The sequence below is a fragment of the Colossoma macropomum genome, unplaced genomic scaffold (genome assembly GCF_904425465.1).
Source record: "Colossoma macropomum unplaced genomic scaffold, Colossoma_macropomum, whole genome shotgun sequence".
Taxonomy (NCBI): Eukaryota; Metazoa; Chordata; class Actinopteri; order Characiformes; family Serrasalmidae; genus Colossoma; species Colossoma macropomum.
The window spans coordinates 32,628,531-32,655,646 of NW_023494789.1; the positions used below are offsets into that span (position 1 = coordinate 32,628,531).

General features: G+C 38.6%; 3 protein-coding genes across 8 annotated transcripts in view; all 3 read left to right on the forward strand.

The window, feature by feature from the left end:
• Positions 1-2,492: 2,492 nt before the first annotated feature.
• Positions 2,493-5,621, forward strand: trim107 (tripartite motif containing 107). 3 transcript variants are annotated; one of them, XM_036571015.1, is made up of 2 exons: positions 2,493-2,596; positions 3,920-5,621. In XM_036571015.1, exon 2 carries the CDS (start codon positions 3,942-3,944, stop codon positions 5,409-5,411), a length of 1,470 nt encoding a protein of 489 aa, XP_036426908.1. In that variant the 5' UTR covers positions 2,493-2,596; positions 3,920-3,941; the 3' UTR covers positions 5,412-5,621. The 3 variants fall into 3 exon arrangements, with proteins under 3 accessions (XP_036426908.1, XP_036426907.1, XP_036426906.1); XM_036571014.1 differs by having other exon boundaries at positions 2,589-2,598; positions 3,923-5,621; XM_036571013.1 differs by having other exon boundaries at positions 2,592-2,757; positions 3,922-5,621.
• tpra1 (transmembrane protein, adipocyte asscociated 1) lies at positions 2,500-19,035 on the forward strand. Of its 2 annotated transcripts, none has more exons than XM_036571017.1 (11): positions 2,500-2,597; positions 8,290-8,468; positions 9,955-10,087; positions 10,194-10,280; positions 12,008-12,080; positions 13,871-13,950; positions 14,095-14,205; positions 15,006-15,066; positions 15,178-15,280; positions 15,636-15,716; positions 16,988-19,035. In XM_036571017.1, the coding sequence occupies exons 2-11, from the start codon at positions 8,302-8,304 to the stop codon at positions 17,232-17,234; spliced, it is 1,143 nt and encodes a 380-aa protein (XP_036426910.1). In that variant the 5' UTR covers positions 2,500-2,597; positions 8,290-8,301; the 3' UTR covers positions 17,235-19,035. The 2 variants fall into 2 exon arrangements, with proteins under 2 accessions (XP_036426910.1, XP_036426909.1); XM_036571016.1 differs by lacking the exon at positions 2,500-2,597 and adding an exon at positions 7,073-7,225.
• A 125-nt stretch (positions 19,036-19,160) lies between these two features.
• chchd6b (coiled-coil-helix-coiled-coil-helix domain containing 6b) overlaps positions 19,161-27,116 on the forward strand; it is a 44,530-nt gene continuing 36,574 nt past the window's right edge. Inside the window, exons 1-4 of one of the 3 annotated variants that reach the window (XM_036571018.1) lie at positions 19,161-19,278; positions 19,451-19,551; positions 20,980-21,073; positions 24,930-24,978. In XM_036571018.1, coding sequence (XP_036426911.1) covers positions 19,468-19,551; positions 20,980-21,073; positions 24,930-24,978 — 227 coding nt within the window. In that variant the 5' untranslated portion in view covers positions 19,161-19,278; positions 19,451-19,467. Of the gene's footprint in view, positions 19,279-19,335; positions 19,552-19,778; positions 19,899-20,979; positions 21,074-24,929; positions 24,979-27,116 lie in introns of those variants that run through there. The other 2 variants (XM_036571019.1, XM_036571020.1) reach the window with 2 other exon arrangements.

Here is a 27,116-nt window from a genome sequence, read left to right on the forward strand (position 1 = left end):
TAATATACATTCATTATTTTCACTTAACAGTTGCATTACATTTGCCTGAAAGAGTTCAAATCAAATCAGATCAAATCAGATCATGTTTATTGTCACATCACATGTACACAGGTGCAAGGTGAGTGAAAATCTATCAGATTAACAAACATGTCCTTTTACCAATGAAGCAAACACTTATTAATCAATAATTACTGATCAATTATCAATTTTTCACAACTCTATTAAATGTATGTTTTTACAAGGCAGCTGAAGAAACTCCAGATATTTATGTTTGCTATCACTATAGATGACAAGATTTAAGTCAACTACAGTGCAAAATTAAAGAAGCAAACTTTGGACCATTTCTTTAAACTGTATTCTTCAAGACTGGAATGGCAGAAAATTTTACAGTCTAGGTCTTAGGTGTCAGGCATATTTAGTGCTTTTGGGGCCCCCTCCAACCTTTGGGTTCTCCACACAGGAGCTTATAGCTTGAGTGCCTTTCTCGCACTGCTGTGCCTTCACTAAGTTGTGTCATCTAACAACATGGATGTTGATTGGCTGCAGTGACATTTCTGAAAACAGCTGCTACAATAGCAAATAACAGCGTTTTTAAAAAGGTATGTATATTTTGTAATAGGTGAACAACACACATCGTATTTGTATTGTGTACAGTGGTTTCATGGGGCCCAATTAAGCCAAGGGCCCCATGAAACCACTGTACACCCTTGCCTAGTAAAAAGACCACCCTTGCTAGGCGTGAATGAAGATCACACACAACTACTGCTGTTCTGAATTGCATTAGCCTAATTTGTTCATGCATTAAATGAGAATTCCACCATTTTTTTTTCAACATTTCTGCATAATTAAATTGTTAAGTTGTAAACAAAGTTATTCAGAGTAGTTTGATATGAAATGCATCTCTATAGAGAAACATTTTAGGAATAGTTAAAGATCAGATAACAGTAAAGATAACAATAGTTAGAGATAAGATTATTTTAAAAGTGGTCATGGCGGACAGGTTCATGCATGACAAAATAGTGTCCAAAGACAATTTACCACAATTTTTCAGATTTTCCACTATTATGCCATTATCAACATTATGAAATAGAATATTAGAATTAGAATTTAAATATTAGAATACATTTATAGGTTCACTGATTGTTTTGGAAAGTAAATTAATTTGCACTGTAGACGTCGCAACCCCTGGTTCCCATCACCACCACTGTAATGAAATCAGAGCCAGTAAGTTTTTCTGCAATGAACTGTTTTATCCCACCACTCTGAATGACTTCTCAACATGTTAACACTAGACTGTGCAGACATTTTGAAAAACCTCCCATAAACTCCTATGACACTGAACAGTTCTGCAAATAATAATGTTTGCAGAGATCAAACATTCCTGTTGTAAGATTCCTTTTGTATCCTAGGCTAGAGCCATATAAACCATGTCAAAGGAATCCTGAATTCAGGAATTTAAATATTCCTACAGGACACAAAAAAATGATAAACTGAAAGGTTTCTGCAGGTTTTCACCATTGGAAGTTATTTTAATCTGAGTTTAGGCTTAATCTGTGTCTGGGAAACTGGTCAGAAGTCTATGAAGCTGATGTGTAAATGGTCTTTCTGTTTTGTGATTTAAGAATTGTCCCATATGGAAAATAATGCATGTAGTGTATTTATCAAATACATTTAAAATAGTCTATTTTTTCTGTATGGAGTAGCTGGAGCATCTTTCTATTATGAAAAATATCCATAAAATGCTACAGGAATTACTACAGGATTCCTATAAGGAATCTAATAGGAAAACCAAACAACAAAGTTTACTGTAAGTTTACTACAAGTATTATAGGTTACTATAAAATGGTGCTACAGTAATACTACATGTGGCAAAAATGATTAGATTAAATTAGATTAGATTAGATTGGGTTAGATTAGATTAGATTAGATTAGATTGGGTTAGATTAGATTAGATTAGATTAGATTAGATTATTAGAAGGGCTACTGCACTTTAGAGAACTTATTGTTTATTATAGCACTAGTTTAGATATTTCTGAGGGTTGTCACATTAACATTTTGCTTTTCTAGTCATAATTCCTATAGAGGACATTAATCCTCATACCGAAAAGAAATACATATAAATGTGTGAAAATGGCTTAACCTACATTAGCGTTCTGAATGAAACAGTATGTTTGAAATGCACCTCACACAGAAGAAAATACACGCCCATGTGGGTTATAATCTGGGTTATGAGTTATAATATGGGTTCTATATTTGCGTACCGTTATCTCCACTTCCGTGAACTGTAACTTCCTGAAACTTCGTTGGACTCTGTGAAGTCATGATGAAGTTGGGCGGTTTTTCACTGTCAGCTCCTGCAGCTCCACGCTAACGGAGACCGTGCTGACATTGTCTTAAACAGCTCCTGCAGGCCAGTTTAGGACATCCCGCTGTCCATACTGGGCACCCACAAGCGCTGAGTCCGGACGTTAGACGTGGACAGGTGTGAACTTCCCAAAGGTCTCTAATCACGAGGGGAATCCATTACTGGCTCATATGACTGATCTAGACTGTTCGTTACGACGGGAATGAACAAAAAAGGGGTTTGAACAAAAAAGGCAAGTAATTGATTTGTTCTGTAATATGTTGTCGACTACCTTCAGTTGTCATGGAGCGCGTGAATCAATGGACGAGGCTAAATGTAAACAGAGATACTCAGGAAACGAAACTTACTGCACGCAGAGGTTCATGGACCTCACCGACGTGGTGAAACCTCGGGTAAGCTGGTTTTGTGATGGACCTCCGTTGGATATCGTCTCTCTTTGATTTCTCTTGAATGTTTTTCCGTCATCCGAGGGCCTCAAAGCTTTGTGAGGGAGCTTAACTGACCAATGCCACATATTTCATTTCATTTTGTTCTCTGGCTGAGAAAGGGTGCTAAAATTAGTATTATTATTTCAATTAAGGCCGTTCTGAGCAATCAAATCTTCACAGCAATGTCCTAACATCTTCATCACTCTTAAAAAAGGTAGCTCTTCAAGGGTTCTTTAGTGAAGTGGATGGTTTAGAACCATGAGTTCTATACAGAAACATTGCATGCTTAAATGATTCTTTGCATGGTGAAATGGTTTTTGTATTGTATGTGGTTCTATAGAACCTTTCTGAACGTGGTTCTGTAGAGGACAATGGAATTCTTCTGTTGTTACAATGTCAAGCTTGTAACAATAGCAGAACAAAAATGTTCTATGTAGAACCATACACACTACATTCTTCATCAATCTGAAGAACCATTTCACCATGCAAAGAACCATTTAAGTGTGCAAATGGTTCTATATAGAACAATTCCCTTTACTAAAGAACCTTTGTTTTTAAGCGTGTAGTGTAAAACCTGTCCAGAAGAGCACAACCTATTACTTTGGCAAAGGGGCGACAAACTCCCTATTAAAGGGGAATTCCACCCATTTTTTTAAAACTTTTGCAAAGTTAAGATGTCGTTCAGATGTTAACAGTCATTCAGAGCGGTTTGATGTGAAATACTCTGTTCTAGAGAAACTTACAGAGTCAGAATTGTTCACAGTGGTGGTGATAGGAACCAGACGTCTTCACAGGAAGTTATTATATGAAATGGTTATGAATATGTTGCCTGATGCCTGAGAGAGTATACCAATAGTTTTGAGAAGGCCTAAAAAGCGTATGAAATCAAGCTAACTTCATTTACCATTCATACATATTTAATTATTTTGTTCCGACTGATAAAAGGTCAAATTTTCTGGATGTTCTGTTCATAAGAAATTCAGAGAGCTAAAATGAATTGGATGATTTTAATTTTACCCTTTGTTTTAGACGGTATAATTAGCTGTTTCTGCTTTAAAGCAATGACTTTGGTGTATTTATCTAAATGGAAAAAAACATATATTTCCATGCATATTCTGTGTCCCACAGGGTTACCAGAGGTCCACACAATGGCTTTAGATTTCTCTGAGAGCGCCTTGGAACTGGAGCTCAGTTGCCCCATCTGCCTCCATTTGTTTTCTGATCCTGTCACCCTTCCTTGTGGACATTCGTTCTGCCTGACCTGCCTGGAGGAGAGCCGAATCTCTGAGGGCTGTGGACCTGACGTTCAGCATCACTGCCCAGAGTGCAGACTGGAGTACCAGGATACAGAATTCCCACAGAGGAACTTTAAACTTAGAAACATAGTCAAGAGCTATGAGGACACCATCGAGCAAACAGCCAGAGATGCACCCCGGGCAGGAGAAGTACAGGTAATAGATCACAATGGTAAGCGAAGATCCTCTAGCCAGGCAGAATATGGGTCTAACACAGTGAACAACATAGAAGAAGACACAGCTGGATGTGCCTTATCAGAGCCAAGCAAGCGCAGACTTAGATTAACTCCTGTAATGACGGACCTCCAAGCCAAGATTGCTCTTGTGGATGAGCTGCTGGCCAAGGCAAAGGAAAGAGAAGCTGCAGTCATGGCATCAAACACTGTCCTTAGAGCAGAGGTGAAGACACTACTGGAGGAGATGGTGGAAGTTCTGAGGAGCTATAACACAGCTGGGATGGAACTACTAGAAGCTGAGTTGAAGCCCAGAGAGGAGGCTGTGGAGAGCATGGTCCAAAAGTTGTCAGACCTTCATAAGCAGCTGAAGGAGACAGAGCTCCAGGTTAGCACACTTTTGGAAGAGCAAGATGATGACAGATTTAATGAAGGAATCCAGGGCATTGAGGCATGTGCTGCCAACTTAATTGTAGAACCTGTGGAAATTGGATTTAGTGATGTGGAGGCAAACACTAACCTGACCAACATGTGTGGAGAAATGGAGCGCCGCAATTACCAGCTCCGTCTCAAACTTGGAGCTGTCCAGCGTCGTTTACGAGCAACTCTCAACCCTTCTGAAGTGACTTTTGACTCAGAGACTCTTCATCCTAGCCTGGTCCTCTCCGAGGATCTCAAAACAATGTCCTTTAGTGTTGCCAAGCAACCATATCCGGCTGGACCCCAGAGATTCACAAGCTTTCTCCAGGCTCTGAGCTCTCAAAGCTTTTCCAGAGGAGAACACTGCTGGTGCCTACAGGCAGAGGGCTGCTCCTGGGTCATTGGGTTGTGCTATGGGGGTTTGCCCCGGTCTGGTCCTGGTAGTGGTCTAGAGAGCAGCCGTGGGTCTTGGTGCCTAATGTGGTGTGATAACTTACTTAGGGCATATGAGGGAGGAAAGGACACCCAACTCATGCGCACCCCATTTCTACAAAAGGTAGAGATCCGTCTCAGCTTCAGCACCAACAGTGTGGCGTTTTACAGCATTAGCAATGTTAGTGGAGCCAAAACTCACATATATACCTTCAGTGTGAGCTTCACTGAACCTGTCTATTTGGCTGTAAGAATGATGTCTGGACGGCCTAAAGCTCGAATAACACTGTGTGAATAAAGTTAAACAGTTTGTAATATTTGTGATGAACAGAGCTCATCTGTGGTTATTCTGCATTACTACATAATACACAAAATTTTGAGTCAACCCATGAAAAATGGCCATTAGCTGTTTACAGTCTAATAAAATAAAATAAAATAAAATAAAAGCCTGCAGTTTTTTTGTTTACTTACTAGGGACTCTTTCTTTTAATTTTTTTGTTGTTATTTAGTTTTGTTCAAAATGAACGTGTTATTGTTGTTTATTATTGTTATTGTTGATGGAAACACTAATAAAAATATTCTTATAAAATTGTATTATAATTTTTATTATCATTTAATTCTAAAGTAACTACTGTTAGGGTATCACACTGGAGCCCATGACCCAGGGGGTGCTTGGGCTGCTCATGTAGATGCTGACAAAATTCTACACTCCTGAGCTGCACATCAGTTCTTAACAACATGCCTTAGTAGTTAGCATACATTAACACGACTTAGACAATGCTAATGTCTTACTTGTCTTATTCATAATGCACCTTATCCATGGTAGCCATTTCGATGGCCGTTTCACAACCTGCAACATTATACATTCATTATTTATAAATATAAAATCTTAGTCTAATATAAACATTTAGGCCAACTTCAGATGTTAGTGGGTGGAGTGGCCTATGCATTGAGTAATAGGTAAACAAATAAATTACATTATCATTTTTAACCCCTTAAAATCCCAGCCTTACTGCATAAAAACGCTTATTATTCAGTAACTACAGGGACTTCAATGCAAACTGGTGGAGCTATTCTTAGGTTATAGAAGTGTGTAATAAACCTATGGTCTGTTAAGGGGTTAATCATTGAAAGTGATTTTTGTATGGATGCCCACTATTTTTTATATTTTTTTATAAGACCCCTGCATCTCTCAACAAATTGAGCCCTGACTGCAATGAAATTCTAATATTGTGGCTGTTTAAAGAGGAACTCCACTGATTCTTCATAAATCCTACATAATTAAATATTTGAGATGTAAACAAAGCCATTCAGAGTGGTTTGTCATAAAATGCTCTATTCTAGAGAAACTTCTCAAGTCAAAATTGTTCACAGTGGTGGTGATAGGAACCAGACATCTGAAAGGTTTACTGCCTTTGAAAACTCCTCACAGAAAGTTGTTACATGAAATGGTTAGATGTATGCTTCCTGATGTCTGACACATTGTTTTATAATATTTTCAGGATCAAGTTTTGACTTGATCATAAATAAACGTAATAAATTTAAATCCATTTATTTTACTCCATTTGTGGCAGAGGGGTATATTGTGAGAGAAAACGGTCCCCAAAGAAAACTTATTTTTCCAGATATCTGACTATTTTGCCATCATCAACGTCACATATAAAAACTCCGAAGGCACGTGAAACTTCACTAGTGGTTTTGGGTAGTAGATAAAATGGCTATATTTGTGTTGTGGACATTATGACCCACAATGAACCACTTCACATGAAATCACTCTGAATCTCAAGGAATTATTCAGACATTTTGAAAAATTGGTGGAATTCCCCTGTAACTGTTTGGAATTTTCCACACGCCGTATCGTGTCTTTTATTTTGAAGTTTCGCTCCTCTCGGACTTGTTATTTGTGTCTACAGTGGGTGTGTGCTCACGTGCATTGACGAGTCGGGCCGGTGACGATAAGCTGGTCTGATGTCGGAGGCTGTTCTGCGCTATTGTTTGTATCGGCTGTACATATCGAGGCAGAGCGGAAAGCTGCTATGTTGCTTGCTTACAACTCGATTGATTTGACAAGGGAACCCGTCGGATTCTGATCTGAAGTAGTTTCAAGCGAAGGTGAAGCAGCTTTATGACGAACGGAGCTAAAAGAAAGCACAGCTAGCGCAGTCGCTGCTAGCTCAGTAGCCTTTCGGTAGTCATAAATACGAGCTAGGGCAGATGACACAGCTAAGCTAACCGCTTAGCTGACATACCAACTGACACTTTGACTGGCATAAAGAGACTGTTGTCTACATAATTTATAACATAATTAATAACATAATTTAGGCAGGAAGCTTTGATGTTGACGAATAGGCTGTACGCAGTCAGTCTAAAGCTAGCGTTAGCTGGTTGCTGTAAGCTAAGTTAACTGAAGTAACTTAGGTTAGCTAACGCTAGCTGATGATAGCGGACGTTATTTGGTTATGTAGCGTTAATTTAAACTTTGCAAGAAAATGTTAAATGTTTACAGTTGTCTTTTTTTTACACTTACATGATTGTGTCGCCTCAAAGTAAGACAGATGTTTACATTTGTGCAACAGGCGGTATTTTAACATGAATAACTCCGTGTTATGCAGCTGTATTGACTGCTGACTGACAACTGGCGTTAATGCAGTTGTATTAGTTCTTAAAGGTCCTCGTCAGCAAGACGGCGTTAGGTAGCTAACCTACCTTACCGACAGCGAGTACACATCGTGTAAGATTAGCAAAACAGCTAACCTAAACTTCTAAAGCTAAAATCGGAATCCAATACTTTTATCTCTGTAGCCTGGACTATGAGCTGCTAACCGCGTTTCGGACAGTCACAGTGTTGATATCGTCATGTGACTTCTTCAGCTGAGCGCTCTGTTTGTTAGCGAGAAAAGGCTAACTCTACGTTAGTCATACTTTTCTGTTGACATCTGTTTACATCCAGCGTTGCAAATTTGAAGGTTTAATTTACTAGATAAACACGTTTGCTTGTGTTGTGTGTTTAACTCATTCACATCTCGCGCAGTTGCTTCTCTTCACGTACGACTTTTCTTGCTGTGTGAGCTAACACACATTTCTGCCTCGCCAGGAGGTTCATTGAACGTTTGACTGCTAAGTGTTTTACAGTTTGTTATTGCTGATTAGCTGAGCATGTGTGTGTTGTCCTTCAGACTGAATGCAGAATGCTGGACACGGTGACCGCCGTGGTGAGGTTTGCGCAGTACGGCAACGGCACCGCGCTTCCAACGGCGGAGAACACGTCAGCCGTACCTACATGGCCGTCTGAAGCGAACATCAGCCAGCCACACAGGTGTCTGCAGGTCCTTTACGAGGACATTGGCCACTCCAGGTATTCATATTCTTTCAAATGTTCCTGGTGGAATGAGAAATGCTTTAGCTCATTTGATTTTTGAAAGAAAAGACTGGATTCTGTGCAAATGTCTTGACAAGTGAACCGACTCATTCATTTAAATTCAATCCAGTTTAAATCAGTACCTCCTGAAGTACTGCTTATAATGCACTGTGTGTTTGTCATTTACAAGGTAGGGCTGCACTTCCCCTTTTCTGCTGTTTATCAGCAAAAAGTCCTGTTGTAGCATTTCCTTGTAACTCTGTACAGTGGGCACTTCCCACTGTATAAAAGAAGAACTTTCAGTTTTGGTTGTGGTGTGGGAAAGGCTGGTTGTCTTATGACTGGTCTGATGTACCGTAAGTTACTGAGGCTGTGACCAAAATTAGCATTTTTAAGACACAGTTTGATCCTGCAGATGCTGCTCAATCTCTCACAATGCACATTTTTAGTAAACACCGTAGGTCACTTCATTAGCTGAATGTATACCAACATGCAGTGCAGGTCTCTTGTCACTAAGCAACAAGTACAGTAACATTAGTTAATGTTAACGGTGGCTGAGCCGAAAACAAAGCTAGACAGACTGTCAAAGCACTGTTTAAAAAAAAACAAAAAAACAGCAGGTCTGGACAGTTAAATATAAAGACCGTAACATGTTTTCTGTACAGAACTGCTGTTTATTTTTAAAGGTGTTTCTTCAGAAGTTTGAGAGTCTGCATAGTTTTGTTTTTAGCTTATCCACCATTAACATTAACTGTTAAGTTCTGTACAGTTTAAAAACAAAGACCCTAACACTGTCTGCTGCTCATACAGTGAAAACACGGACTAGTAACTATAGGCAACAATCATGGACCGAGAATAAAATGTGCAGCTCTAGTCATGTTCTGTACTTTTTTTTTCCTGATCCTCATCTCCTGCACTTTTCAAAATGATTTTCTAATGTCTACAGTGCAGTTGTCACCAAGCCTGTTTTTGGAGAACTACATGTCCTTCAGACTTCAATTCCGACTGTACATCCCACTTTAACCACCTAATTATTGATATCAGAAGATCTTCATAAGCTAAAAGAGGTGTGTTAGATTTGGGTTGGAGGTTAAACCTGCAGGAAGGTAGATTTCCAGGAGGAGGGCTGGTGACCACTGGGTCTTGGCTACAGAAAAAAAAGCCAACTGTTTCACTCAAGCAACTAGTGTTGGTTTGTTTATGCAACTGGTGAGTATTGACCAAGGTTGAAGATTAGAACATTATATTTCATGTATTGATTCATACGTCTTTACAGCTATTTGGTGAATTAAGTAGTTCACCCATACGGCACAGTGCCAATCAGGGAGTGGAAGTTCATTTTGATCACGGCCTAATTCTTCTACTTCAAGCCTTAGATAATCACAGTGCTATCTGTTTTCTTTTACATTACAGCAACACTTCAGTTGTGCTAATGTTATTATGCAATGACTGAATTAAGCCCACTCTCTGGTCCTTCTGTTAGGGTGCGCTTTTGGGACTTGCTGTTGCTGGTACCTAACGTGGCCTTCCTAGTGTTCCTGATATGGAAGCTGCCATCAGCCCGCGCCAAAATCCGTGTCACCTCCAGTCCAATCTTTATCACCTTTTACGCACTGGTGAGACAGTTTTACATGTAAAACAATATTTACAGTCAGCGTCAAATGCCCAGACCTTTTTGTTCTCCTTTACTGAAGTGACTTTGTCTCTTTACCCTTGGTGTAGGTGTTTGTAGTGGCAGCAGTAGGAATCACTCGTGCTGTCGTCTCCATGACTGTGAGTGCATCTAATGCTGCCATCTTAATAGACAAGGTAAATAATACACCGCCTCTCTAAAAGAAACCAACAGGGACTTTCCTTTCTTCCAGAAAGCTGTGATTGTCATCACCTTGCGTTTTCAGTTTTCCATCTAAGTGATAAAGTGTAATCTTTACTTTAAACAAATTATCAAGATTAGTGCAAATCCTAAGAGAACCTGCACATAAACAGCAATTCCTCAGAGAAACATTTTGATCTTTTCATGCTCTAATTAACACATCAAACACCCCATATTCTGTTTCATAAGGTGCTCAACGCTGCTACTGTGACATCCGCCCTCCTCCTTTAACTCCAAATGTAATGACACACCCACAGCTAATATTCAGTTTCACCTGAAGACTTTGATTAGCTATGTCTTGTAGCCTAAGCTGTTGTCTTATGCTTTTTATCTTTATGTAGATATAATATCCAAGCTTTGGAAGTCTACTCATTTCCTTACAGAAGCCATCACAAAGACGACTACCAGTTTTGGCAGAAAGCCATCTTTATATGGCCATCAACATTGATGGAACTTTGTTCTATGAATGTTGACTCTGTAACTGTCTGAATACTCTTCTTGTAGCTCTCATTTCTTTATATGACCATTCTTAGAAGTTATAAGCCTCTGTGGTCTGTTCTCATAAATTATGTACTAAGTGTTGTCAAAGTATGTGTGTTCTGAACAGGCGGTGTATTCCAAATATATATAAATAGAACAAATACAAAAGGTCACAGAATGACTGAAACTTGGTGGCATGGCTGCCCAAAGTGTGGCCCATTACTTAGCCAATTAAGTTGGTCTGTGTGGACGTTTTATGTTTTTTTTGCCAGATAGTTACCCTAACCCCAACTCCTTCACCCAGTGAGAGAACAAATATAACTTTATTATTTATAACCTTTTATATTTGTATTTGTAAAGTATTTTTTAGAAAAAAATATAGTGTAATATAAATTACATTAAAAAATAAACATATATGCTTTTTTTATTGTCTATTTTTATATCTTTTTGGACCTCATTCCACTACAAACATTGCAGTTTGGTCTATCCTGATCTCTGGGTGTGTTACCTACTCTTGCCTCAGTGTGTTCTTTTTGATCTTTCTGTTCCTTCTCCTAACCAGTTGTTATTGTGGTCTGTTTAGTTTTAATCTCAGCATCTCTTTTTTTTCATTTTGACTCATTTTTTCATCAAGACTTTAATTGCAGTTGTTTAGCTAATTTCAGTGCACACATTTTGGCAGGTTTAGGCATTAGAGAACAACTACACCTACATATTGTAGGTGTATAAAACTGTATAATAGCACTGCTTTCTTTGTATGAGGATGGTGACACTCCAATAAAAAAATGCAAAAAATTCACAAGTAAACCAACGAGTAACAGAACTCAGAGACACACCTGTATCAAGGGGAATACCAAAGTCCCGTTGTTAGATTCTAGTTATAATTAGTGTCAGGTGAATATTCAGGTGATGTAATAATGATGAAACAGGCCAGCATTATTACTGAGGCTAAGTGATCAGAGAAAAGGAGAAATGGGCATCTATTGGTGGCTTATAAAGGAACACATCCTTTTCACTCTCGCTTTTCACTTCTCCTCCTCTGTGAATTTGCAGAACCTCTGTCTAAAACGGTGGAGATCTGTGACCCTCTTTCAGAATGGCAGAGATGCAACCTGGTTGAGGGTGTGCTTCAGTGCTGTTTGTTTAGTAATAAAAGCTGATAAGGGCTGTGTACTGCTTTCAGGTGCTGTGGGAAATTACTCGCTTCTTCCTGCTAACCATCGAGCTCAGCGTCATCATATTGGGACTGGCTTTTGGTAGGCTTTGTTAGTCTTGGTCTTAATAAAGTGCTTGAGTTTGATGTTGGTGGGATCAGTAAAGTTGAACAGTCTGGTTCCAGAAGCAAAAATCCCATTCACAATTGCTATAAAGAAGGTATTACATTTTTAGCTACCAAACTTTAGCTGCCCAAGATAGGCTTAACATGGGCTAAGACATTGTGCGACATCAGTATACAATCTCATTGAAACTGTAAGTTTCAACTTTGTGTTTTTTAAAAGCGTGTTTTAGTCCCCAATTTCTTATAAAGAAATACACTACCCATTATCTGTAAAGCAAGTTCCATCAATCGCGAGATGTTGTTTCAATGGAAATTTCAGCTATGTGGTTTGACAGCTGAAAAGCATAAAGCGATCTCTGTCATAAAGCTGCATACTGCCCTAGTTTCACTGTTAAATATGCTGTGTTTATTTAGAGATGAGAAGAGTGCTCGAAGGCATGGCAAGACACTGAGTTTTAAATGGTTTTAACAAGAAATCATTAGTCATTAAATTAACAAGAATTAAACAAATAGATAAAGTAACTTTGTAAGGGATAGCTTTTCCCTTTCATTTCTTTAAATGTTGAAGTCTCGTGGGTAAACTTGCAGATAGCCTTTACACTGAAGAGTCAGTATTGTTCCACTCAGCACTGATGGCTTCAAACAGTTGGGAAACATTTCCAAGCTAGTCCGTGTTTAATGTGAGACCATGTATTCTCTATAGGGTTTAAATCTGGACTCTGATCAGGACAAAACAAATAATAAAATTTAATTAGCATTTTGGCCTTTTTTGTGTGGGAGTGTACACACAGATCAAGTCATCATGACATGCTGCTGCAAAAAAAACAGAAACTATGTTAGAAAAGTTGGATATTAAATAAAGTGGTTGGTTTAAAAAAAAAAACAAACTCTCTCACTCTCCTCTAGTTTGTGTCTGACAGCAGGATCCCCTTTTCTTGGGAATAATCATGCAGACTAATAGCATCAAAGTTTACACACACTTCTGGTTCCCTTTTGGAAGTGCATATTTGTCTGTTGGAACCACTGTAAAAAGTAAAATTATTAATCTGAAGATTACTATAAGTCTTAATTTTTTCTTTTCATAGTAACGTGAGGTTAGCTGTATTATGACTGCCAAGCAACTTGCTAGCAAAGAAGAAAAAACACAAAACCAGAAAGACAAAAAGTAAATGCTATATTTAAATAAAACTATAATATAAACAACAATAACACAAATATATACAGAAATTCAGTTGAGAAAATGATTGCAAAAGCTGTCTGAAAACATTTGGAGTGGAGGGAAATTGCTTGGTTGACATAATTCACTGTACCTTTTGGGATACGTAGTTAATTTCGTTATTGAAAATATTAAGTACGCAGTCTCGTACCTTTTGCCTTTTTGTCCATTTTTTTTCTCTGAATGAACGTTTAAAATGTCATGATTGATCTCGTAGCTGGTTGGTTCCGTTAGGCACTTAAAAGTCTTCATGTAAGGATTTTTTTAAAATGTCTATGGAGAAAATTAATGGGATTTTTACTTCTCAAACCAGAGCTGCTGAAAAAGTGGCTGGTCACTGTTTAGCTCTGCAAGAGTGTTTGGGCAAGGCTCCAAACACTACATTTGCCTACATCTGTAACGTGGGTAAAAGCTCTGGATACGAGCGTCAGCCAAGTACTTTAAATGTAAATGGGAGTGATTAAATGAATCGAACATGAAAGTGATTGGCATATATACATTGAAATGTGGGCTCATTGTGCTATAACATGAATTATGCTTTGTTGTGATAGGTCATTTGGAGAGTAAGTCTAGTATCAAACGAGTGTTGGCCATAACTGCAGTGTTGGCACTGGCTTACTCTATTACACAGGTAGGAATCAAAACTTGTAACAACAATAAGTAATAGTTAATAAGTTATTAATACTTATTACAAGCATATGTCATATATGGCAAACTGTATGTGTTATCTGTATCACGTTGATATAATATGGCTCTTCTGTCTTTCCTGTTACAGGGTACACTGGAGATCCTGTACCCTGATCAGCATCTCTCTGCTGATGATTTTAATATCTATGGCCACGGGGGGCGACACTTCTGGCTGGCCAGCTCCTGCTTCTTTTTTCTGGTAATTGGCCAGTGGAAGCCCTGCTCTCATTTACAGTGTTTATGTGCACACCAGTGGTTCACTATAAATCTGCTAATCTAACTCAGATATGATTGTGCAAAGCACAGTTTGATTGCCATGGTCTGACAAAGGTCTTAGTTGACCTAAACTTAGTACGATTAAAAACGTGGAATACGCCACTGTTGGCAAGACTGGTAATTGGCCGGTAGAAACCCTGCTCACATTTACACTGTTTACATATACACCAGTGGTTCAGAATTGGTCTAATTAGACTAAAACTGCTAATCTAGCTAAGAAATGATAATAGAAAGCTTAGTTTAAAAATTCAAGACAGATTTGAGCACGAAATGCATAAGTTGCTCCAAAAAAATTACAAAAGGTGAAAGGATTCATACTTTTCTAAAGAGGCAAAAGATGTCCCTTATGTTGCATTTTGTCAGATATAGACATAATTGGATATTTATTTGGAACCTAAATGGAAAAAAGCAACAGAAATATTTTTAAACAGTGGGAACTTATGGGCGTATTTCACATTTAAAGGTAGACTATACTAGTGTACACATAAACAGGATTAAATACGGAATTCTATTTATACATTTATACAGCTCATGTAAACATCTTGGCTCCATCAAGTTTCTTACACTAATTAAGACCCTATTTAGGCTATTGTGTGCATGTAAACACAGTTATTGTTGTAATTTATTGTGTTTACAGAGATGGCTCTGTTTATTTTTAGCTTTATGTTTCTGCTGGGAAAAAATTGTTGAAGTATTTCCAAGACTTTTTTGCTTTTCCTGTAGGTTTATTCTTTGATAGTTGTCCTGCCAAAAACCCCGATCAGAGAGAGAATATCATTACCATGTAAGTGAAATCCTGATTCATAATTTCCAGGGGTGTCACGTATTAACTACTATTACTGAGTGTGACTGAAAACGTCAGCTGTGGCCCATCTCATTTTTGCTCTTGCTGTAGCTAAGAGGAGTTTCTACGTGTATGCGGCCATCCTGTCTTTGCTGAATATGGTGCAGGGTCTGGGCAGTGCTCTGCTGTGTGCTGATATTATTGAAGGCTTGTGGTAAGACCTTTTTTTCTCTGTCTTTCCCCTTCTCCTCTCTCTCTCTCTCTCTCTCTCTCTCTCTCTCTCTCTCTCTCTCTCTCTCTCTCTCTCTCTCTTTTTCATTTGTTTGCTTTCACCTCTAGTAATCTGGCAGTTTCTGTGCTGATTGATTCTCACCTTTTTCCTGCATTTCTGTCACATCTGTCTATAAAGCTAACTCTCATATAAATGCCAACTTATTATACTTTTATGTAGATATCAGCCTGTTTTAGTAAATGAGATCTTGCCCTCACTGTGACTTCCTATATGAACACAATATAAGACAAAGTTTGGCTGTTATTAATTCTGACAGTGTGTATGTGTTCGTTCCCAGCTGTGTTGACGTCACCACATTCCTCTACTTCTCTGTCTTTGCTCCTCTTATCTACGTAACGTTCCTCAAAGGATTTTTTGGGTATGTAGACATTCACAGAACATTGAAAAGAAGCATGCATTGTTGGTTAGCATTGCTGTCATTGGTAAATGTGCACATACGAGTCCTTGAAGCCTCAAGACCACCTAATTCCTTTGGAATTATGTCAGCACTGCTTCTTGTGCAGCATTTTTTCCAACACAGGCTCTTTTAAGTGGACAGTGGAACTAGATCAGTTTATTAAGACATACGTGAGCTGAATATTGGAAATTGGTGATAAAATCTTATGGCCATGTTTCCAGACTTGAAATATCAAATAAGGCACCTAAAATAGTTTAGTTTACAGTATGTCTACAATATGTAATTTAATATTTAATAAAATAAACATTAGATTGATTGCAAATCTTTGAATTGTAGTGCATGGCTGTACATAAACTATCCATGCAGGGAGCCATGGAGCTGAAGAAGTTGCAGGTGTTGTAGCACAAAATTTGGTTAATGATACTTCTAAAAAGTGTTAGTGCCAATATAAACAAATACAACAAGCAGAATGTAAAAGGTTTCAATTTTAATGTTCAATTTGTAAAATGTACAGAGAATTAATTTTCTCCATAATAATTTTGCTTCCCCATAAGGGGGCGCCATTAGCACATAGTTTGCTTTTGTGTGTATCATTGTGAAGGAGGAAGCCCTCATTGGCATAGTAAACTAATAAAGGGTAAAGTGCAATGTTATTTGAAGTTAACAAAGTTGTTTCTAAAAAAAAAAGGATATAGCAGCTGTAGAGACTGTAGATTCCAAATACAAATGTGTTTGAGCTGACTTTCTTTTTCAGAAGGCAAACAAAAAAAATCTTAAATCATTGGTGGATTTTATATGTCGCAAAACTTTCTATTTAGAAACATTTGAATTTGTTCTATAGTCCAGGAACTACCTGATAGACTACAACTACCATAAATACTAGGCTTGGACGATGGCTTGGGCAGTTTCCGAAATGGTGTTTCATATTGTGCATGCCAGGTAGTGGGAATACTTCACAAATTACATGTAGACAACTTCTGAAGCACAAGGACCAAACATTTGGAGGGAGAATCTACCTATGTGCACACACAAAGTCCTTTCTCAAGTGTGGGACAGTGATCCTTGTATTTGCCCTGAATACATTTCTGGTAGCATGTGCAACAAGCCCTGTACAGCCCTATAGTGTAATGTCTTTTTACACTGGCATTTAATGTATTAGTAAGCCCTGACTAGAATAAATCAAGATATTTTGTTTTTTTGTGTCTTTTCTTTCTTTCATCTCCTGGTTTTAGTTCGGAACCAAAGATCCTGTTCTCCTACAAGTCTCAGATAGATGAGCCGGATGAGCCGGACGTGCACCTGCCTCACACTTCCTCCGCTGGCCTGGGCAGCAGGAAAGATATGGAGCACGGTTCCTACTCCAGCACTCAGATCGACACATCGGGGGCCTACCTGGATGATGTTGTCTCCGGCCCCTACGGAACGGGCCACAGCATCAACAGCATTGACAGTGACCGCTGGAGGGCAATCAATGCCTAAGTGAAAGCAAGAGGAATGGAGGGATAATTAAAAAGGACTGGCCACGAGTGGCCTAGAGATTGGAAACCCTTCTGTCTTTCCTACACTGAACCGCATTCCCTTTGAAAGTGGATTTGAGCTCAGTTTATCACGGCCTTGCTTTACAGCTCAATATTTTGACAGTGCATTTGTTGTTCCTTTGATTCTGAAGTGCTTTTTTGCCCTTATGAAGTGTCTTTCTTTTTTTTAAATACCCAGTGTACTTAACTGTACCACCATGTTCGAAGGCCTGTGCAGTTTTTCGGTACTGTGTTGAACACAGTACTCAGAGTATTAGCTGGGGTATTATAGTAGGAGTAGTGGTGGATTAGAGATGGCTTGGTTATAAATGAGCTCAGGCTTAATTTGCTGATTCCAGAGAGGTGGATTGATTTTAAACTGCAGAACGGGTATTACATGGAGTCTCACTGTGTGCTGAGTTTCCTTTTTTTTTAACAACTGTTGCTGGAAAGATGCAAGGCTAGATATATTGTGCTGACCTGAGCCTAAGTCTGGACCCACTGCTTCTGTGTTCCCTTGTGTTTTTATTTATTTTAGTGATTATGCTATATTTTCGCCTGTTATAGCGGTAACCCATCATCATTCCCTCTGACAAACACAGAGTAAGCACTATGGGACGCATCCACAAACAATGGCAAAATGCAAAGTTCACAAAGACTGACTTAAAAAAAGGAGCAAATGCTAAAATTGTCTTTGTGTGAAACTGACAATGTGACAAGTGTTTGGTGCATTACCAATCCATCAAGCAATCATTATACAGGTTTTTCTTAGACCATTTGCCTATGCTGTTTCTACTTCATACAAAGACAGGTGTGTTTTACTGACCAAAAATCTGTATATATCTATCTAAATATTGTGTGAGTATACGTTTTCAAACTTTGACAGTGTTTCTTGTGATTTTCTTTTGTATTTAAAAGTGGAATAATGCATTTAAATCATTGTTGAACACCTAACAACATGCCCAAGATCAACTATGTAAACTGCGATTTTTTTTAATCTCTAAATATGGATGCTTATGATTATTTATGGGTGACGGCAATACCACATTTTTTGTCTTTGTAGTCTAATAGCTGAAAGATGGCAGATATCGCAGCTAACTCTTTGCCACAGAGCTCCTATGCTTGATTTGTTGTGCTGTAATATTGCCTTAGTTGATCCAGGCCTGCTTTCCATAAAAGCTGAAGTATAAAGATCAGGCTAGCATAGCAAACTGAGCATTAAATTGAGCACTTGCTCTAAAGAGACATTAGACGATCTTAAAACCCCAATGCTTTTTGTAAAGCAGGCCCTGCTTGGCAGTTATTAAAATGCCTTCTTTTATTCAGTATAACTTTCCCTTAAAAGGTAGATCAGAGTAGTAAAAGACTACATCTGTTAAACAGGATTGTCTCCATGAACTATAAGACTGTTATCATGCAGTATGTAAATGAAAGATTTATTTTTCCATGAATGTGCATTGTTATACTAGAAGTAGATCTTATCGCCACAAGTGTTACTGCAGTCCAGTGTTGTAGCCTGTTGGATGTCCCAATGCATGTTGCACCTCTCAGCGTCCCTCACCTTTTGGCCAAATGGTGTCTCTGACATGTTGCTGAAATTACTGTATTGTGGCTTGTGAATATGTGATGACGCAACATCGCTCGGCCCTATGAAGAAACGTTTTCATTTGGAGGGGAACACGACGATGTTAACTGTGAATGATGCAGATGATAATACAATTATTTTTAAATTTCTCCCAGATTAAAAGAGGATCACACAATAAGTTTGACTTTGTTCATTTCTCTATGCTGTAGTGTTGTAGTACAGCAGCCCCCTGCTGGTCTAAAGCGGCACTGCAGAGAGCCTCAGACTGAAGCAGCCTGACCACGTGACGTGTATTAACTCACTTTGTGATCTGGCTCAGTTCTGTCTACCGAGTTTTGTTTCACTATAAACAAACGTGATTTTTGTCCGCTTGTGAGGTGACCGTTTCGAGCGAACAGCCGCTATTCAATACATTTCCCAGGTAGCACTTTGAGCATCATGTGACGCCGGATACAAAAGCTATTGGGTTTTACATTGTTTAATCAGCCTATGCGAATCGAGAATACTGTACCGTCTTAGCGTAGTGACCCCTAGTCCCTGAGAAGCTAGCGTTAGCTACAGCTGTCACGCTAAAACTGTGCTTTTTCTCTCAGGCTGGCACTCAGAGGACATGGGAGGCAGAGAAAGTACGACGAGGAAGGTGTCTTACGGCCTGGACCAGGAGGAGAACGTCACCGTTTTGCAGGGCATTAAGGTGAACCGAGGAATGTCACTGCTGTGCTGTGTTCAAGTTCATAATGACATTTACGATCACTCTGTTTTCAGTTTCTCGGTGGTGACTGTTACGGCTGTCGACAAGCCAGCATCTCTTCACTCTGTGAATGGCAGTTAGCATACAGCTAGTGGACGTAAAGCATTTCAGACAAGAAATGAATTAACTTTTCCTCCCACCAACTGTCCTCTACGCGGCAGCAAAGAGAAAGTGAAATGGGTCACTTGAACGTTCAGCTAACCGCTGAGCTACTCTGGGAACGACAAACCTTTCCGTGCTAGAATCTGTTCATTTGAGTGACTGTTTCAACACTAAGTAGCTCAGACTAAGTAAGTGGAGTAATTATGTGTGGCTGTTCATGTCATGATACGACAGCAGTGTGAAGCAGTTAAAGGGCTGGATCACAAAATTTTAAAAGATTTTGGGTAACAGACTTCCATTGCCTGGTGGCTAATGTTAGCTACATTAGCTTCGTAGCTCCAGTAGCCCTTTAGCTAAACTAAAGAAGCAAACATTTCTTGGCCTGTTGATTACATTTTTGGGAAATTGTCTAAGATTTTCACTGAGCCATTTTTTTAAAGGTCCCGTATCCTACATTTTTCCTGTGCTTTCCTGAGGTCCACTTATGACATTTGTGTGGTTTCACCTACCAGACAAGCTCTCTTTGTCCCTTAGAGTGGAACAGGCTGTTTTTGTTACTGTGCCTTTGAAACTGATATATTTAAATGAGCTCCCTTCTGATTGGCTGCACTGTATTGCACATCACTCAAAAAATAGTCCTGGCTAAAACACTCATTATGACTTAAACGTGAATGGGCGGGGCCAAACTGCTGTAGACTGAACAGTGGAATATATATGTGGATGTATTTGTCTATATGACTATATGCTGATGCCGTTTAGTTTCCATATATGGACTGGGAGGTAGACAGTACAGGACAGTGTTCACATACTACATCAAACTCTTTCAAAGTGAGGAAGATTGATATGGAACTTTTAAGCTGATCACTGTATATTGGCAGGTAACTTTAAAAAGTACAAAAATAACTGCAATGCTGGAAAATGCTCTTACTTATTGGCCGTGCATAGACATAACTCCTGTTTAGTATAGCTTACTTCTTCTTATCTCGCACCACCACCTCGTGTGACCGCCCGTATCATATGGGGTCAGGCTATAGACTGAGCCCACTGCCAACTCTAATGTAGACTCAGCTAATGATAGCATTCATAGCTGTCTTGGCAGGCTTTACTTTACACTTGGCTCACTGTGTCACGGGCTACGCCTGGAAAGCACACATTTAGGTAAATGGAGAGGGTCTGTAATTAAAGCATGACTGAATCTCCAGCAGTATGACTGATATTCTGATATTGTGTTGTCTTAGCAGTGATTTGATTGCATGTGTTTGTTTTCAGTTGTCCGATGATGTTCTCCAGAGGATGCGTGAGTCAAGTCAGTCTTCAGAAAAATCACCACCCCCAAAGCCAGACAGCCAGAAGCCTGACCCAGGTACACACATTATCTCTCCATAAAACTCCTGCTCTCTTTCATTCTGGACACACTATATGCTTTCAGTTATGACTAAATTCCAATTCAGGGATGTTTCATTTTGTCTGTAAGAAGGTTTGTTTTTGGTTTTAAAGGTTTCTCTTTTTATGTTATTTGTCAAGGCTGCATAATATAGTAAAATACTTCAGTTAGCCCTCATAAATCCAAAAAAGTGGACAACCTTTTGTAGTGGTGTATTTGCTAATGAAATAAAAGAATCTTAATCTCTCCTTTAAAATAACTGAACACATTTCAAAAGATCTATTGAAACAGGGAAGATGTGAAGAACAGAAAAGATGAATAGTCTGGACTTGTCTTAAAAGGCAGAAGGAGCTTGTCTTCCCATTAATACAGTCACTGTTTATTTCAGAAAACAGATGTTTAATATTTAATAATTGATTGGCTTACATAAATACAGAAATTGCAGGAACACTGAGGAATGACTAATAACAAACAATTAAACTGCAAATCATTATCAGTCAACTTTTTCTACATTTTACCTCTCAGCCAGTTTGTTGACTAATTGCAGCATTTTGTCAGTCTACTAATCACATTTATTTTGTTTATGTATTTGCTCATTATTTGTTCATTTTTACACTGTAGATATTTCTGTAAATGGAGTTTTATGTAATATAGAGTCTCCGTATAAGTTTAAGCATTGTTCTGTTTTACTAAACGTGTTGTTCATGGGCATCAGTCCTGCAATGGATACAAAGAACAAAGCTGATGCAACATGGAAAAAAAGTCAGTAACACTTTTTATGAATGTCACGTTTGTAAGCATCTATAAACACATTCATAACATGTTATAATGCGTTCATAAGGCATCATAACCGTGGCTATAAATATTTCTAAAAATGCATTACACGTTATAGCCATGCTTATTATGCATTATAAATTGTTAACATAATGCATTATGTACTGTTCATAAGTACTGTTCATAACAAATTATAAGAGCTCATAAGTCGTATTTGTCCGCTCTAAGTAAAGTGAGGCGTACTGTACTAAAGCCTCCTCCAGTGTTAAGAGTGACGCTTCAAATAGACGTATTTACTGAAGGATTTACTGAAACACTAAAACATTCACAATAAAGCACATTACAGGCTTCAAATGTCAGAGTTTAAACTAGTGCTGCCATCAGTGTTTTACCCAATATGGGAAAGTCAGTGTACACCACCGTTAGCTTGGCACTAACTGAACACTGCATATCCAGTAGAATGCTAGCAGAAATTAGCATTTCTGTACTGTAGTGTAGTGATCTTACAGAGTGAAGGTTTTTTAGCGTTTGACGTTAGAACCAGTGAAGGAACAAATTACAATGACAGCACCCCACTGTCTCGCCTCTCCATCTCCAGGCCTTCACTCCACAGTGACGTCATGCTCAGTGTGATGTCAGAGGGGGTTCAGGGGAGGGGCTCATGAGTACTTGGTTTGCTGTGATGCAATACAACATTTAAAGTGAGACGCTGGTTAAGAAAAGCACATTGTAGCAATAATTCTATGCTGGACAGCCTGTTTGGAGCATCTGAATATTCAGGACTGAAGCCCTGAAGAGTCCTAACAGCACCAATGGTGAGAAATATAATACTGGAAATCTCAGGGCGTAAATACACTTTGTGTTTGTCTTTACACTCTCCAAGCTGGGATTGATTACTTTGGCACTGACAGTATAACATGTTATTAACACTACTTATAATGCATTATATTAACAATTCATGATGTATAATAAACATGGCTATAAAGTGTAATGCAGTGTAATTCATTTCATAACGATTTATAACCATGTTTATAATGCTTTATGAATGCATTATAACATGTTATAAAAGTGTTTATAGATGCTTACAAACGTGACATTCATAGAAAGTGTTACTAAAAGGTCATAATAATTCTTCTTGTACGTGAACTTCAAAATTTGTTGGGGAAGAAAGTTGGAATGTAAACTTTGTGAACAGTGTTTAACTTGCAGTACAACTTCAAATATGATGTAGACCGACCACTTAAAAATCTGTGTGAAGCGTTGTCAGGCTAAATTGGAGCCAACCATGCATGAAAAGTGTAATTTAAAAGTTTTTAGTAGCAATTGAAAGAATTTCAGTGAAAGCTGTCATTTAACTTACAAACTTGTAAGGGCTTGTAAGTTCTATATTTCAGTTCTTTGTTGGGAGCCGCTTTAATTCAACCGTTATAAGAAAAATAAAGCTGTGAAACAGCATGACTTTTTTTCTTATTTCACCCCAGATAACAAATAGCTTCAATTTGGATGTCATATTTTGAATTTACTTTGTGAACAGCAAACCCAAGAGTAGATAGCCACTGTAATTACTTCTCACATTTATGCTGTATCCCAGTGTGTGGAAAAGATCAAAAGCCCCATGTGTTATATTTCTATTAAAATCTTTTTGACAAATGCAATAGAAATGGATTAGTGGGCTTATTGGGTCCAGCAACATCAAGTTAGAGTTTAAGCACACAAAAAAGTTCCCAAAAAGTTGAATATCTAATTGGTTGCTTATTTTAGAAACATAATGATACAAATTTGCATTGACATTTTCAATAGTTATGTTTGTCTTTCTGAAGAAAAAACTAGCATGCCTTTTTGGAAAAGCTATGACAGCACACTCTTTAAGCCCACCACATCAGTAACTGCTATAAAATTATAGAGCTGTAAGTGCTATGGTTTAACACCACTGTGATGAGTTTCTCTTTGAGTTATAGCAGACTGTCCTGACTGCTATTGGTCATGACCGCCAACTCAACAAAGCTATCTTTTGAAATGGGATGTAACATTACATATCTAAATCTTAAGCCACACTTTTATATAGGTAATTAATTTACTCATTAATCTCTATAGTACTGTGAATATTATCAATACTTTCCTCGTATGTTCCACATAATTCCAAAAAAATGTTTCTTACATTTACACATTTGACAGACATGTCCAAAGTGACTTACAGTTTAATCAACCTACACAGGCAAACGTGGATCCTTATTGGTGGGGCCCGGTGTGCTTGCCCAGGCCCAGTCCAACACCAGCCAACCTAATGGGCAGCAGTATTACCCACTACGTCAGTGGTTCTCAAACTGGTCCTCAGACACCCCAGACATTCCACAGTTTTGCTCCAACCCAACTTACAATGCAGAGGGAAAGAGCAGGTCTGTGGACCATCTGTGAGACTTTATGACCTGATTTGAGAACCACTGCCCAACAGTATACCAACCTTTTCTTGCTAGGATCACATTTTAAGTTTTAATGGTGGTCTCTCCACATTCCACAACCTTCCACAACATTCACAGAAATATCTCAAAAAGAAAGCTGTTGGCTCAAAACTCACAGTAACAACTGAAGAAGATGCTTGTTTAATTGATCAGATACACGTTTTTTTTCAAATTCTCCTATTTTAAACTCATTTTACATTCAAATTGCAGGTGAGCTTACAGGGTAGATGAGCTTATTGAGGTCTTTACCCTGATTTTATGTATCTTTATTGTGATCTTGGCCTTTGCAGTACAGATATAGCAAAAGGTTTTGCTGTGCAAAAGAGCCCCCTACCCAGTCTTAATGTTTTTTTGTACTGTGTACTATGAGCATCTTGACCATTTACAGTTCCAGATCAGTGTTTCTGTTGGAGTTTTGTCGAATCAAGGTTTTATGTAAAAATAATTTTAAAAATATTTTAAAAATAAATTATGTTGTGTAGCAATATATTTACAATCCTAGTATTTTCCTTATATTGTGCAGCCTTTGTATTTATTATAACAGACATGATGCAGTGTGTGGTTACATTTCATTTAATGAATGCTCATGGTATGTCTTACAGGTGCAGCCAGACCTTCTCCAGCTGATATGCAGGAGGAACTAAGGAAACGGTCAGTGTGTCCATTTACCCTAACACTGTGTTTAGTATATGGAGTAGGACTGAAAGATAATCATTTTTATATCAAAAGTGCAATTTAAGGAAGTGCAATTGCAATTTTTAACGTATAGCCTACATTTTAAAAACGTCTTAAGTTTTAAGAGGGAAAACTGATCCGAACCTCAATTTATAGAAAATAATCGCGATTTAAATAGCAGTCACAATAGTAGTCAGAAAAATCGCAGTTAGAAATGTTCCTCAGATCATTCAGCCCTAGTATGGATTGTCTGCAGTGGTGTGGTCCAGATGTTGAGCATAAATGGGGTTTTGTGAGGGTCAAATAAAGTTTTTAGTTAAGTGATGTGGTCGGTAACTGTCTGGGTAAGTTAGTGCTTGTGTTCTGTGGAAGTCATCTGTGGTCTGCAGTGGTCTATAGTGATTTGAAGCCATCTGAGACAGGGTGACGTTGTCTAGCTGTCCGTGCTGTGGGTTTTAAACAAGATATGGCCCTAGTGAGAGATTTTAGAAGCTGTAGAAATAGGCTGTGGTCTCTAGAAAGCTGTGTGATGACAAAATGTGGTTCGTTAAAGTACTTTATTCGTCTTTAGTGGTAGACCGTTGTGATCCAGTGTGTTTTTCAGTGCGCTAATGGTGATGGCGTGTCAGTCCCACAAGTCTGGGCAGTTTGGCAGGGGAAGAATTGTGGTGGTCTGTGGTAGTTTGATATGATCTTGTACTCCAGCCTCCCTTAAAAGCTTGGTTGCACACAGCATTGTGCAGCTCTTCAGAGTGCTTGGAAACAAACTAGCTCCCTTAATAATAGGGGTGAGCACCAACCTGTCATACTTCACTTCCAGAATACTGTGCCAGTCCTGCAAACTACATGTCTTGGAACAAAGAAGCAGCCCTTGGCTAATATTTTGTGTTTTGGGCAATGCAGTACGTTATGATTAAAATTCATGATTGGGTATTTTGCCATCATTTTACCAAATGACTACCAAATTAACTGCACAGTGCCTGAGTACCAGTGCTAAATTTCATCACCCTTCTCACTGAGGTACCAAGCATACCGGGCCAGAACGTATGGGTGGGGCTAGAAATGGTGCAAACTATTGACTGGTCAGTTGAAATTGTGACAGCATCATCGCTCAGTGTAACTGGAGTCAAATAACCATTATTTAAAAAAACAAGAAAACAAAACTAGCTAGCCAGTATCACTGTCTGTGACTTCACATAAAACCAAATGCAGAGTTAAAGGTAAATCAAAGCCTGAAGCTCCTCCATTGTTGGGACTGTGGTTTATGTTTACTGTTAACACTAGATTCGTGTGAGAAATCATGTGACAAGCTAAAGATAACAGCAAAAGTATGCAAAGTTCTGTTCTGTCGTGGGAAACGGACACAGATACTTGATTAGGCTACAGATAGTTCTGGGTGGGGAATTGCAATCGTACTGTGCTGTGCCATACTGACCAGTGGAAAATGCCAGTAGATATAGATTTACAGTACAGTAGTGTTGTTGAGTCCAGCCATCCTCAATGATACTTCATATTCCTTTGTGTTCAGATATTTGTAGGAAAATGTTTGTAGGAATTCAGCTACTTTTACATGAGCCTAAGGTCATCATACTCGATGCCAGTCATCGGATAGAGGGGTATAAAGCCCCCCCCAGCATTGGGCTGTGGAGCAGTGGAACTGCATTCTCTGGAGTGATGGAGCTCCATGCAGTGCCTTTAGGATGAGTTGTATCATATTAGTGGTACAAGTCATGAGTCACGAATGTCTCCTGAGCTTCATGCATGCATTGCCCCCCTGAATATGAACACCTGTCTATACTCCCGTTCTGAATTATACATCGTCATTTTCTGTGTAAATACTTACAGTTTTCAGCACCCACTGAAGTGTTCTTGTTTATTCCATCAGTTTGTCTGTTTGTTGTTGTTTAGTTCCACATTTGTTCCACTTATAACCTTTGTACAGATTCATGTACCAAAATAGGGTCGACAATATTTTATTCATATCATGATAAATTTTAATATCATGGAACACAATGAGCTTTGCTTGACATACTGTGGATATTATCAGTACTTAAAGAACAAACAGCACGTTTCAATAACGGGTAACATAATTAGTCCTGTTTAACTGGTTTAAT

Excerpts from the sequence above, each read along its gene's own strand:
- trim107 (XM_036571015.1), top strand. The coding sequence starts at position 3,942 with ATGGCTTTAGATTTCTCTGAGAGCGCCTTGGAACTGGAGCTCAGTTGC.
- tpra1 (XM_036571017.1), top strand. The coding sequence starts at position 8,302 with ATGCTGGACACGGTGACCGCCGTGGTGAGGTTTGCGCAGTACGGCAAC. Across the intron at positions 10,281-12,007 it reads CTGCCATCTTAATAGACAAG|GTGCTGTGGGAAATTACTCG; the intron begins GTAAATAATACA and ends TACTGCTTTCAG. Across the intron at positions 14,206-15,005 it reads GCTCCTGCTTCTTTTTTCTG|GTTTATTCTTTGATAGTTGT; the intron begins GTAATTGGCCAG and ends CTTTTCCTGTAG.